This window comes from Sprattus sprattus, assembly GCF_963457725.1.
Source record: "Sprattus sprattus genome assembly, chromosome: 4".
NCBI classification, from domain to species: Eukaryota; Metazoa; Chordata; class Actinopteri; order Clupeiformes; family Clupeidae; genus Sprattus; species Sprattus sprattus.
Genome location: NC_137923.1, coordinates 44,565,269 through 44,578,216, shown reverse-complemented (window position 1 = coordinate 44,578,216; position 12,948 = coordinate 44,565,269). Strand labels below are relative to the sequence as shown.

Below are 12,948 nucleotides of genomic sequence, written 5' to 3'. Positions count from 1 at the left end.
ATATAGATGATAAATAGAAAACGAATAGGCCTACCTTTATTTGGGAACGAAGAGCGTGAATTCTGCCTGCGTCTTAGTAGCTATTTTCTAGGAGGCCTAATGTACAAGTAAACATAGAATGGGTATAGAAATATGGGGGATTTAAAGGGCCATGGAATAACTGAATCGAAAAACACTTGAAATGCAATGGGAACTTTCAATTATTACACATCATCAGAGCTTTGTGGGTTTGAAAATATACCCCCTTTATGAAATGCCTTTACACCACATTCACCAGGATGCTAATGAAGACGGCTGCCTGTAGAAAGTGTCTTCACCATGCCAGGAGGTTGCAAGTTTACATGGATTCCAACAACTGAAGTTGGACTGGATGCTCACTATTACCCTGAAAATGAGGTGTTTGAGCCCTCTTGTAGTCTGACTGGCTGCTGAACACTGAAAGCCACGTTCCCCATGGAACTAGAGAGTAATTTAAAGACGTTGCAATATGCGCTGAAAAATAAGGGGGCCCTCAAGCTTCACAGGAGCTCTCCAGGCATAACAGAGAGAGAGGGACCCAAACCACCTTAAAGTGGCTTTCAGAGTTCAGCAGCATCCAGTCCCTAACTTCAATACTTGACAACAAGCACCATAAGGTGGCCCTTTCCCACAAACAAACACCACCATAACATTGTCATACCATTATTCAACTAAAAGAATAAAAAAAACTGAAACTGTTTGTGATAAAGAATTTGTATTTGACAAAATGCAACAACAACAAAACAAAAAAAAACGTTTTCCAATAAAAGTATTATAATAGACGTTGGTTGGTCTAGATACGGGTCTACCATAGGAGGCCACAAGGTTGTAATGTCTCAGTGCCTAAGAATGGGCAGATAAATGAGGTGATGGAAGGAAGTCTGGATAGATGGGTATCCTACTCCATGAGGCACTCAACCCTTCTCCTGGCTTCTCCAACTCGGTGCTGTCTCTGGGCCTCATGTAGGCCTTTCAGCCTCAGGGTGATGTCCTTTAGACGGACCACACTCTCCTTTAGACAAAGAGTCTGCCACAGCTGTTCAACCAAGGAGTTCCTCTCTAAATGTTCCTAGATAGAGAGATGGAGAGATTTTGTTAGATTATGTCTATGGACGCACAAAAAATAAGTACAGACAGCAAATAACTATTACAATGAGTACTATATAAAAAAAAATTACAAGTATCTATACCCTCTTCTTTCTCCATCTCTTAATGGCATGGAATGCAACCCCAATGGACAAGCCTAAGAGGAGGATCAACATTACAGGAAAAAGCAGCTCCACGGCATAGACTAAGTCTGGGGTATACTTTGAAGATTGAGTTTTCACAAGGGTTTTTGAAAGTTCCCCATTGGACAGGTCTGGCCATGTTGTGGCCCAAACAGGAAGTCTGGAGTGGACGTAGGACCTAGGCTGAGGAGGGCGTGAATGGGGCCAAAGAGCAAAAGCCATGTTATCTTTTAAATGTCAGGGTAATCAATAGCCAAATAGAATTTTAAGAACAGAAAAATAATCTTGGATGAAGACAGAATGGTGTGACAAAGAATATCTGATTGTGATGTCATACATTCCAGCTTTAGCCCATTTCACACTTACCTTGTGTTTGACCTGAAGCCCCTTTAAATATGTAAAACTGACTGGCATGATCGACTTTGCTCAAATTCCATCTATCAACATAGAAAGCTGCAATGAGTGCACAACCCTAGCAACTTTTTACCTAACAAGAGAGCACTTGATTCCTCTCTGAAGTTACCCGCAAGCTCTGCCAGTGATGAAGGAGTGTTAACAGAATATACTGAAATGTTCAATACACTGAGAAATTTAACGAGAGTGCAAAGTATTGCAAGAGTAGTATGCTATAGTGCGTGATGCAACAGACAGAGTGGAAGCTATTTTGGCAACTACTCCTACACCCGAGTTGGTGGTTTAAAAACTATGCAGGGTAGGCTCGTAAATGGTTAACCAGATTCCCACAAACACAGATTGTATTAAAGTGCAGATTTACAATGAATTTACATTAAAGTAAAGGAAACCTCCTTACCAAGTCCAGGAAAAGAGTCACTTTGTCTCTGCCCCACCCAATTCTTCCTTACAGTAGATAGCAGGGTATGATGACAGCCCTGACATTCAGGCAACAACAAAAATAAATGATCACTTACAGCCAAGGAATTGTCTTCTCTCCAAGGTCACCTCACTGTCTCAAGGCAACAAAGCCCAGCACAGCACCAACCTTATCTGAAGCGCTTCTGGACCGTTTCCGAATTGGGAATGGATTTGATCATCTTTATGTACCTCAGTGATTTATGGCAAATCCTTTAAGACAAGCGTCAGGGGTTTCTAGGTCATTACATATTTTGTGTGGGACATCGAATTTGCTGTGGAGTGACATGATCATGGTTTTTGTTGCTTGAGACATCAAAGCACCATTCTCTGAGCCACCAGTGACCCTATTGACCTTCACCGTGTCTACATATCAGTTTATAGAAGGTGAAAAGCACACACACATGATGATGTATGGAGGTACACCCAATGAATGATTTTGGCTGGCAGAACGAAAGCACATACAAGTTCCCTTCTGTAGAAGTCATACTGCATGTAAGTAGCTCTTTCTGTTATCAAACGATCATCCGATCAACACGTGTGAAATACAACAAAGGCACTCATTCCTGCCCCGACCACCATGACCAATGCAATGGATTGTTTGGTAGTGGAAATCCATTGCTGCCATCTAGTGGAACATGGATGTACATGCATCCAGCCAATAATGACATCACTTAGGTCACATCTGCACCATATAGTTATGGGCAGTTCTTCTGTTGTGAAATGTTTTAAAAGTATGACTAACAGGACACTTCTACAGTCCCTCTCAAAGACTTAAACTAGTCACTATTGGTATGCCAATGATAAACCCTGAAGTGTCAACAGTACATAAAACACACTGCTGACTACTGCTGGTACTGATATTGATTACTGCACGCACACAGGGTCCAATTCAACTGATGCAGTCCTGTATTGAGCTATCCAAGTGGCATTTGGGATACTTTATGATTGAGACATGCAGAATCATGTGGCTGAAGGACCTGACTAGAGCGGTGCTGTGCCCCTGTTAAAATCACAAGATCTGGGTAATCAAAGCCCTTAAGAAAGCAGAAGCTGCAATGAAGCCCAACACACATGCTGCAGCAGATCATAGCTCAGATACAGCGATCCACCACGATCCCTGTTTATGACGAGATAGAGAGAGGGAGAGAGAGAGAGAGAGCGGAACAGTAACAAAAGCGGAATACACCAGGGAGAGAAAAAATAAATAAATGAAAAAGATATTGAGAGAGGGAAAATAGGACAGATGAAACAACAAAAGGACAGAGAGGGAGGATTCGGTAAAAGCCGGCTCCTCACCCGTAGAGAGGCACACAGTTGTGGTGTGTTCCTCAGGCTGGCTTTGGCACGCAGACCACCCCGACACCTGGGTGAGTCGAATGACAAGGGAAAACACTTAACAGTGTTCTCTCATTCTACCTCTCTCTCTCTCTCGCTCTCCCCTCCCTCCTACACACGCACGCACGCACACACACACACGCACACACACACACACACACACATGCAGACAATGGGTAGAAATCACTGGTCTGCTATGCCGGACTGGACAGATGACGGAGGGTGCTGTCAGAAGCTTAGTGGGGAACTGGGAATGGTTCTTGTGTTACTGCATTTATTGGGGCTTTCTGCACCCTTATGGGCCTCAGTAGGTACTAGATGTACAGCTGTAAAATAAACACTGCAGGGCACCATATAGGCTGTACTTCAGTTCCAGTGGCCGATGTGTTCATTATGACGGTCTCTGAAATATCAGATAGTTTGTCATCCTTTGTTCTTTATTTGACTGTGGAAACTGGCCAATCCAGGGGCGGAACAGTGCAAAAGTTTGCTGCTGCATATATCATGACAATTTGCAGGACAATATGTGATGTTACTATGCATTCCATCCTGGAATATGGAGGACTTAAATGCTATCCCGTCTCATAGGTTTGCTTATAGTCTCTGTTCTTGTGTGTTCAGACTCAGTTCCTCAAGAGAGCTCTACAAATCACTGGTCTGTTCTGATGCCAGAAAGATTTAGGTTCAAATTGGGCACAAATGTGAGATCTGTGGTTTGAATTCAATCAGATAATTGGGACACAATTGAGTCTTGGAAGTATCCAACCAATGGATGATGCTCGATTTGAGTTTTATTGAAACGGAACAAACAAAAAAACGTTATAAATACAAACATCAGAGAACAAACTGGGGTGGCTCTTAAGGTGAGCCAAACCAAATCCTTACGAGCATTTTCAAGAAAGAAAAATGTTTGAAGTAATAATTATTATAGTAATATCAGTTTTAAAAAACACAATTGAACTACTTCTAGAAACGCTAGACATACACGTTTAACTGTACTTCCTGCTACAAAAACCTTTTTTTTCTCCTCTCCTTCCTGTGGATTCTTTTCTCCACCTCGGCAAATAATGAAAAAATAAACGGTTGAAAATGAAGCTCTAGCCTTAAGCCATTATATACAAGCGAAGTCCCTATGCCACTAGTAGAAATAAGAGAAAGAGGGGGGTTCTCGGGGAAGAGATGGGGAAGATGAGGAGACTGGGGAGGGCTGACATGAGCTTCCTGCAAGGCCATTTCATGATTTTAATGTCCTCTCAGACTTTTGGTGAAAAAAACAAAAACAATGTCCACTTTTAAAAATGATCACTGTTGGATTTAAAAAAAAAAAGAAACAAAAAACAGAATAAAATTTTCGCCCATTTTTAAGACAAAAGAGATCCCATGATAGCATGAGAGTTCAAACTTAAATGGAGGTTAAATACAATTAACAATAAAGGGGACCAAAAAACAGTTACATTCTTCAGCCAAAATGGACTTCCAGCCAATCAGGACCTCAGGGGCCAATTCCGCATTCTGTCCGTTTTATAGTTTGAGATAATTAGGGAGGGATGAAAGATAAAAAGTCAATCAAACACTGCTGCCAATTCTCTTGTTGAGTGAGATGTCGATGTGTTTTTTTGTTTGTGTGTGATAGAGAGTGTATAAATGTGTGTGTGTATGTGAGTGTCTTGTGATGTTGCTGCTGCCCAAACACCATTCAGTGGTGTCTTACTTCCACTGCTGCCCATAAGAATCCTGGGAAAACTCCAGGTTGTCATTACTGTAACCATAGTTACCAGAGTAGTCGCCCCCTTGCTGAAGGGGCTGCTGGGCGATGGGCTGCGACCCCCAGTTCTGCTGGTTGGTGGTCTGGCGGCGCTTGGAGTCGGGCTGGTTGAAGACATCCGCCTTCCGCTTGCCACCAACGTTGCCCCCGCGGTTGCCCCGGGGCCCTCGAGTGCCACGCCCTCCCCTCTGGGGTGGGAAGGGCCCCCCTCGGCCCCCACGCCCGCCTCTGGGGGCACCCATGGGCGCTCCTCTGGGTGCGTAGCCACCCCTGCCGCGGTTGGGTGGCGCCCCACGTGCTCTGGGAGGGGGTGGCCCGCCTCGGCTGGTGCGGCTTCCCCTGGACCGCATGGCGTAGCCGTCGTCGTAACCGTAGTAAGGGTCGTCGTAACCACCGCGGTAGTCATGGTAGTCGTACCCGTAGTAGTCGTCATAGTAATCATCGTACCCGTAGTAGTCCGGGGGGTAGGCGTAGCCTCCCCGCCCACCACGGCCCCTCCCACGACCCGGGGGAGGCATACGGGGTGGGGGGTAGTAGTAGTAGTCGTCATACCTGTACAGACACACACATCACAACACAGGGGCTTACAGCAGAAAGACACACCAACAACACACCTCCACTCCACACACCTGACCCAAGAGCCCTTGCTGTCAGTCAATCATCTCTTACTACCCTTCTTCTGATATATTCTTCTTCTTTCCTTCCATGCTTTCATGACCCCTCTCACTGTCCTTACCCTGTGTTTCTGGTCGTCTGTCTTTGAGCCTGGCGTTCTTTCCTCTTCTTGTCTGGAGGCTTGGCCAGCACAATCTCAATCTCCTCCCCACCCAGCTCTTTACCGTTCATCTCATCCATCGCCTGACGACAAAAAAAAATAAAAAAAATAAAGCAAGAGTCAGTGAACCATCTTTCTAACTGTTAGGAGAGTGGTCCTGTATTGACGGCTGATGGACACAAATGTACGCATTTTTTTGTAGGTGTGTGATTGTGTGAGCGACAGCAGTAGTGTGTGTGTGTCCCAATGTTCACCTTAACAGCAGCATCGCGCTCCTCAAAGTGGACAAAAGCGTAGTCTTTGAGTTTTTTGACACGCTCCAGCTTGCCGAACTGAGAGAAGGTCTTCTCCAACAGTTCCTCTGTCACCGCAGTGGCCAGCTTACGCACAAAGAGCACCTTCACCTGTGACCAAGGCAACAAACATACACACAAACTCACAAGCATGAAATGAACCACATTTCTAGATTCCTCCCCCCACTCTCTGAATATGGATGCCACAGAACAATGCATTCTCTCTGCTAACATACAGTGAATGATTAGTGTGCCTCAAAACGTAGCGAATAAAGACAAACAGACTTTTATTACAACCTGCAGACAAAGTAGGTAACTGATGCTATGCAACAAACTAAACATAAAAAACATTATGTGCTCTGAATGAGCGCATATTTTTATGAGGTGATGTATGCCTCAAACATGAATACATCTGTGTGCCGTTTCCACTACAAGGGACTTATGGCATGTTGAACACTCACCTTGGACATGACATCGGCGTCAGGTTCGGCGACAGGGTCGGCCCACTCCACTGTGACAGGGTTGCCCCACACCTTGACCTTGCCGCTCATGAGGCGGCGACGGGCCTGCGCGGCAGACTTGTGGTCCTCGTACTCCAGAAAGCAGAAGCCCCGGTTCTTCTTCTTATCATCTGGCTGGGTGTAGAGGATTACCTCCTGGAGCCCCTCTGCCATAGCAAGGATAAATACACACACACACACACACACACACACACACACACACACACACACACACACACACACACACACACACACACACACACACACACACACACACACACACACACACACACACACACACACACACACACACACACACACACACACCATGTCAACCCTACACCAGATAGGCTTAAAGAATGGTTTCATTTACGTGTTCATTAATTGTCTTATGACAGTCAAAGAAAAGAGATTGGCCAGGAATGCTGTTAAACATGTAAAGCAACAATGTCTAGTCTGAAGTTCATGGGAATGTTCATATATCACCGTTCATAGGCCTAGTCAAATCACCTTGCATCATGCAGAAACATATGATTGGTATACGGCAAAAGAAATACAGATATAAACTACAAAGCATATAGTTAGTCATTCTTCCCTTAGCTTGTTACAATTGGTCATAGTTAAACCTACATATCTTCTGTGACTCTGACCTGTGACTTTGCCAAAGTCCTCCAAGATGCTCTCCCTTGTCTTGTTCTTTGGTATCGAACCCACGAACAAGCGGTTGTTTGCCACTGAGATGCACACACCAAGGTACTTTCCTGACCGGATCTCGTAGTTGTCACACTAGGGATAAAAACAATAAACATCCACCCCCTTCAATACATTTACAATAACACAGGATGGGACTTAACAGTGAATATCCTTAGATTACAACTCAAACTGGACACTTTTTTTTTTTTTTTTTTTTACAGACATGGGATAGTCGTTATATTCAATGACATTCAAGTTGGCATAGACACACTAATAGTCCCCACAGAAAGCAGTGCAATTACAACCAATATGCCATTGTTGTGGCAGAGGATTATGGAGAGAGGGGAATGGACTCACAAGTTTGACAGCCTCCTGTGCAGCACCTTTGCTGCAGAACGTGATGAAGGCATAGCCACGGTTCTGGCCGGTGAGCGGGTCCATCATTAGCCTCAGGTCCCAGATGGGCCCAGCCTTCTCGAACAGAGGGACCAGCTCATCCTCGTACAGGTCCCTGGGGATCTTTCCCACAAACACCTGCACCACACACAGTAACGGTAAGAAAAAGTTGATGAGGAATTGCAGACAGTGGTCATACTGCCTTTTATTTGATGTCAAATGATCTTGATTTACTTTCTCAAGCAGAAGAATACATTTTCATACTACTATCTCAATGCATCACCATAAAGTCATCTTGCCATATAAAAACCAGCACTTAATTTTTGTGTATGTTTGGCACTGACAAACTACAAAGGTTTTTAGACAGCCGTCTGTTTTGGAGAGCGTGTAAACATGAGAACCAAACTTCACCTCTGTTCCGATTCCAGGCTGCGCTCCAGAAAAAACCTCCTCAGGAGGAGGCCCCCCATACTTCCTCTGTCCTGTAGTGACGTCAAGGGTGTATCCCGTCCTCTCCAAGAGAGCCTGTGGAACAGGGAGAAGAGTTCAGTCATCAGAAAAGACTCCCAATACAGCCACCCATGACTCAGAAACTGGTCTGTGTTGATTTTTGTAATCTACATCGAATTTGTCGTACCAAGAGGTTCAGGAAAACTGATTTTCATGTTTTGGGAACAATTTACAGTGAGCAGATCTGATTTAAATGTGATTACGTACCTTGATCTTGGCTTCGTCTGGTCCCTTTGTGGATTCTTGGATTTTGCTTCCTTGTTTTTCCCTCTGTCTATACGTCTTCATGACGCCACAGAGGAAAGCACTCTTGTTCTGAGAACACACACACACACACACACACACAGCCAACACACAACACAAGTCAACACACACAGCCAACACACAATTCAACCACCTACCCTCTCCGCATCAGCACCCAACAACTGCCACTCCATTAACACCCCTCCGTTCCAAAGTACCACAACATTCCCCCCCTCTTCTCCAATCAGCATGTAACATTAGCAAAGCTATTCCCATTTATGCCTCTACAAAAGCCGAGGGGTGTGAGTCTCACCTGCACGTGGGAAAGATCGCTCTCTTTAAACTGCAGCAGCACAGAGAGCGCCCCCTCCTCGTTGAACTCCCGCAGGGCATCGATGGCTCGCTCATCCAGGTCCGTGTATGATACAAGACCTGCAAGCACAGAAATTACCTGTAAACAGTGCATCGACTGGACTCACTCCTGCCCAACACATCATTGTAATTTGGTTAATAAAACCATATACTGCTGTACATACACACACTCCACTGGGTTCACAGCTGCAAGATTGCAGTCTTCACTGCTAGACGTGGTGGCATTTAAATTTTACACTTAAATGCATATGTAAAAAGTACTAACTTTTTATAAACCCAGCAGGTTTCCATCTCTTCTCCTACTGCCTGCAGGTGAGCCGAAATTGCACCGTGGCTGAAAGTGCTTGCTTCATGTCCACCTCCACTCCAAACTGTGGTCTGAGTGGGACTCACCTGTCTGGAAAATGTTGTCCAGGCTCTCAGCCACCTTCTGAGGAAGCCCGGCGTCCACAAGCGTCTGGTAGTGCTCCGTGTGGGTCATGGAGACATCCATGGGCTCCTCCTCCTCCTTCACTGGAGCGGAGCTGCCGTTCACCTCCGCAGCCATTCCTGTGAAAGAGAGAACTGGTGAGAGGAATGCATGCTACAAACAAACTGACATCAATACTCAACCAACTCTTAACATGCTCTGATCCTTTCCTTTCCAATTGCCATGACAAACTCATTAAATATAGGAACTTCAACCTAATCATTGCCTAAAGAACAAGCATGCAACTGTGAAAGTGTGAAAAGGTGAACATGACTTTGTCAACAACAAGATTTTAATGTGCATCTACCTTTTGACTGATTTGTCTCATAAATGATCATGCAAACTGTAGGTGCAGCTACGATCATTGCAGATCAAACCTGTTCAAATTAAGTGGTTTTAAACACCAAAGGCACAGCCTGCCTCAAAGTGCAAAGACCTCACCAGGCACACGCTCTGTCAGGCTAGAGTTACAGATAAACGCAAACAACGTAGACGTGAGCAGTGTACCTGCATTGGCGTGGAGAACAATAACCTCCATACCTCACCGTGAACTGTCTGTGTCCATATAACCAACTTTCACGTTTCACAATTTTGCATGTGGCCGGCGCTACCTTAGCTCCTGAGCTACACAGAGCTGCGTTCCGCCCCCCTCGCGTGTGAGGTTAAACAATTAGCCAAAGCTAGGTACAACAGCACCCGGCAAAATTGCGCTGAATTACCATTGTACCTTATTCGACTGAATCGATGTCCTATTTTTACATGGTAGAGGTAATGAATATCTCTGTGTTGTGTAGTCTGCTATGATAATTTAACAGTACACGTTAGAAAACATGCCTGATGAGATTTAGCTACCGTGCTAGCTGGCGAGCTTTCTGGCCGTATGAGGCCTAGCTTTAGGACACCTTTCAGAATTCAAATAAACCACCCGCCAAAACCTGGATTAAATGGGCAGTTAGCTAAAACTTACCTATATATTCCGAGACGATGCAACTAGTGCAATTTCAGTATTCCGTCAATTGTTTTGAGGAGCAATCAAACGGTGCTGATCATAAAAAATAATTCTTTGGATCTAACGTTACCCACGAGACAACACAGACAGCCCAGTCGCTCAAACAACGCCACTTCCTTGCGTAGGGAGAGCCCACCTCCGACGTCAGAGCGGTGGTGGCGTGCACGCACGCAAGCACGCTGCGTGGCCTTCTTTGGGCGTGTTCTAAAGCAGGTTCTGTTTAGTTGCTGGGTTAAGAATTTTCTATCAGAAAGGAAAATAACAGTTAGGAGATTAATGGAGGTCTTAGTACACAGTATGAGGTAGAGAATGGTATTCCTCAGGCCAGCATTATTACTCCTCTTCTATTCTCAATTGCTATAAATTACATTTTTAAAGATCTTGATAGTGCTGTTGAGGTAGCACTATTTGCTGATGATGGAGCGGTGTGGAAAAGAGGAAGAAATGTGGAATTTATTGTTAGTAAATGCAGGAGACAATTAGTAAGATTGAAAAATGAGTGGGGATTTAGATTCTCTGTGAATGGATCCAAGACCAAGTCTTTTTTACTAGAAAGAGATGCATATTAATGAGGATCTAAAGATCAGAATATATGGCAGAGAGTGAAGTGTTTTAGGTACCTTGGGCTGTGGTATGATCAAAAGCTTCTGTGGGCAGATCATATTGATAAGGTAGTGGGAAAATGTAAAAAAGTACTTAACGTGATGAGGTGTTTAAAGGCACCCAGTGCAACTTTCGAGGCTTAAAAATAAACATTAAATTTCTAGTCTTTTTTACACGTAGTAAGTTTCAATAACTCCATACCATTACATACCGACATTCAAGCAGCAAAGATGAGACGTCGTTGTGTGGTGAGAACTGATAGAAAATCGATAACAACAACAATCGCCGCCATTTTCTTTATTTTTTGTAACCTCCAATAAATAAAGCAGGCTTCCAGTCAATGGAAAAAGGGCTTCTCCCCACCGGCGATTGTTGTTGTTTACGATTTTATATCAGTTCTCACCACACAACGATGTCTCATCTTTGCTCCTTGAATGTCGATATGTGATGGTATGGAGTTATTGAAACTTACTACGTGTAAAAAAGACTAGAAATGTAATGTTTATTTTTCATTGAATGTTTACATAAAGTTGCACTGGGTGCCTTTAAGGGGTGTTGATTGGGGGGCAAACAGGACTGCATTAAGGGCAATTTACACAGGGTTATTTCGGTCTGTGATTGACTATGGGTGTTTTATTTATGGGTCTGCTGCATTGAGTCATTTGATAAAGCTGGATGTAGTCCAATACAAAGCTCTGAGAGTGTGTTGTGGAGCATTTAAGACCACTCCTGTGGCAGCAATACAGGTAGAAATGGGGGAAATGCCACTCAGACTGAAGGGGAGCAGTTGGCGTTGGTTTACTGGACCAACCTTAAGGGACACAGTAATGACCACCCATGTTTAAAAGTTTTGTTGCCCAGCCAGGAGAAGGAAAAGAAGCAGAGCTCAAGTTTTGGCTGGACAATAGAGCAATAGGGAATGGAAGTTTCTGAGTTGAGAGTAAGTTTGACAGTGGCGTATTCCGGGGTTCCTCCATGGATGCTTGAGGAGGTGCTAGTAGATTGCTCTCTATTAGATCGTAGGGAGAATGGGGAGTGTGTGGATGAAAGCCTGGTTGAAATGCACTGTATGGTGCAGTATCCTAATAGCATCCATGTGTAATAGATGCATCAAAAATAGGAAGTATGGTGGGGGTGGCTTTTGTGATCCCAAAGTTAGATGTAAAAGTGATGAAAAGAATGACTGATGACTTGGCTGTGTTTACAGCTGACTTAGCAGCAATACACCTAGCTTTAATGTGGGTGGAAGGGTATAGGCCCCAGTGGTGGTCCGTCAGGGCCAGCAGGGCCTTCTCTGCTGGCCTAAACATCATCAGAAAATAAATGTAATAAAATAAATGTAATTTTATATTTTCTTTTCATAAATATGTATTAAATGATTCCCCATAGTCCATTCTCTTCATTTCATAGCTTCCAGCGTTGTTTATTTATTTTAGAGCTTTCATCCAATCATATTTCAGCTATCATGTGTTGCCAGGCTCCGAGAAATCTTCCCCGAGGCCTTCAGAATTAACAGTGAGGGCGCCTGTAGTGTTGCCAGGCTCCAAGAAATCTTTCCTGAGGCCTTCAGAATTAACAGTGAAGGCGCGTGTACATCTGATTGGTTATCACAACTGGCTGTTTCAGTTCATTTAAGTTGAATGAACTGAAACAGACAGTTGTGATAACCAATCAGATTTCGAGTTGACGACATTGGGCCAGCTAGCAGGCCTCGCGTTGAACGTGACACGTAAACGTCCTTTGATTGGATACTGAGGCAGACTGATGCAGTGCCTCAGTGCTCAGTTTAGTTGGCGAATGCGAAAACGTACACATAGTGAAAACGTTGGTAAGACTAAATATAATTACATTAACCAACTCAAATC

The 12,948-nt window shown here is 44.2% G+C and overlaps 1 protein-coding gene across 5 annotated transcripts; it reads right to left on the bottom strand.

Annotated features, from left to right (window-relative positions):
* Window positions 1-823: 823 nt before the first annotated feature.
* hnrnpr (heterogeneous nuclear ribonucleoprotein R) lies at window positions 824-10,578 on the bottom strand. 5 transcript variants are annotated; one of them, XR_013968603.1, is made up of 14 exons: window positions 10,439-10,578; window positions 9,396-9,551; window positions 8,944-9,062; window positions 8,595-8,702; window positions 8,289-8,402; window positions 7,839-8,015; window positions 7,439-7,574; window positions 6,750-6,955; window positions 6,250-6,399; window positions 5,957-6,078; window positions 5,231-5,772; window positions 3,417-3,483; window positions 2,059-2,137; window positions 1,665-1,684 (listed from the first exon to the last, which is right to left on the bottom strand). XR_013968603.1 is itself a non-coding variant. In XM_080836423.1 (13 exons), the coding sequence occupies exons 2-12, from the start codon at window positions 9,547-9,549 to the stop codon at window positions 3,449-3,451; spliced, it is 1,863 nt and encodes a 620-aa protein (XP_080692549.1). In that variant the 5' UTR covers window positions 9,550-9,551; window positions 10,439-10,578; the 3' UTR covers window positions 824-2,137; window positions 3,417-3,448. The 5 variants fall into 5 exon arrangements, 3 of the variants coding, with proteins under 3 accessions (XP_080692549.1, XP_080692548.1, XP_080692547.1); XR_013968602.1 differs by adding an exon at window positions 824-1,087 and having other exon boundaries at window positions 1,209-3,483; XM_080836423.1 differs by having other exon boundaries at window positions 824-2,137.
* Between the last annotated feature and the right edge of the window lie 2,370 nt (window positions 10,579-12,948).

Excerpts from the sequence above, each read along its gene's own strand:
- hnrnpr (XM_080836421.1), bottom strand. The coding sequence starts at position 9,549 with ATGGCTGCGGAGGTGAACGGCAGCTCCGCTCCAGTGAAGGAGGAGGAG. Across the intron at positions 7,575-7,838 it reads CACAGGAGGCTGTCAAACTT|TGTGACAACTACGAGATCCG; the intron begins GTGAGTCCATTC and ends TTTTATCCCTAG. Across the intron at positions 5,773-5,956 it reads CAGACGACCAGAAACACAGG|GTATGACGACTACTACTACT; the intron begins GTAAGGACAGTG and ends GTGTCTGTACAG.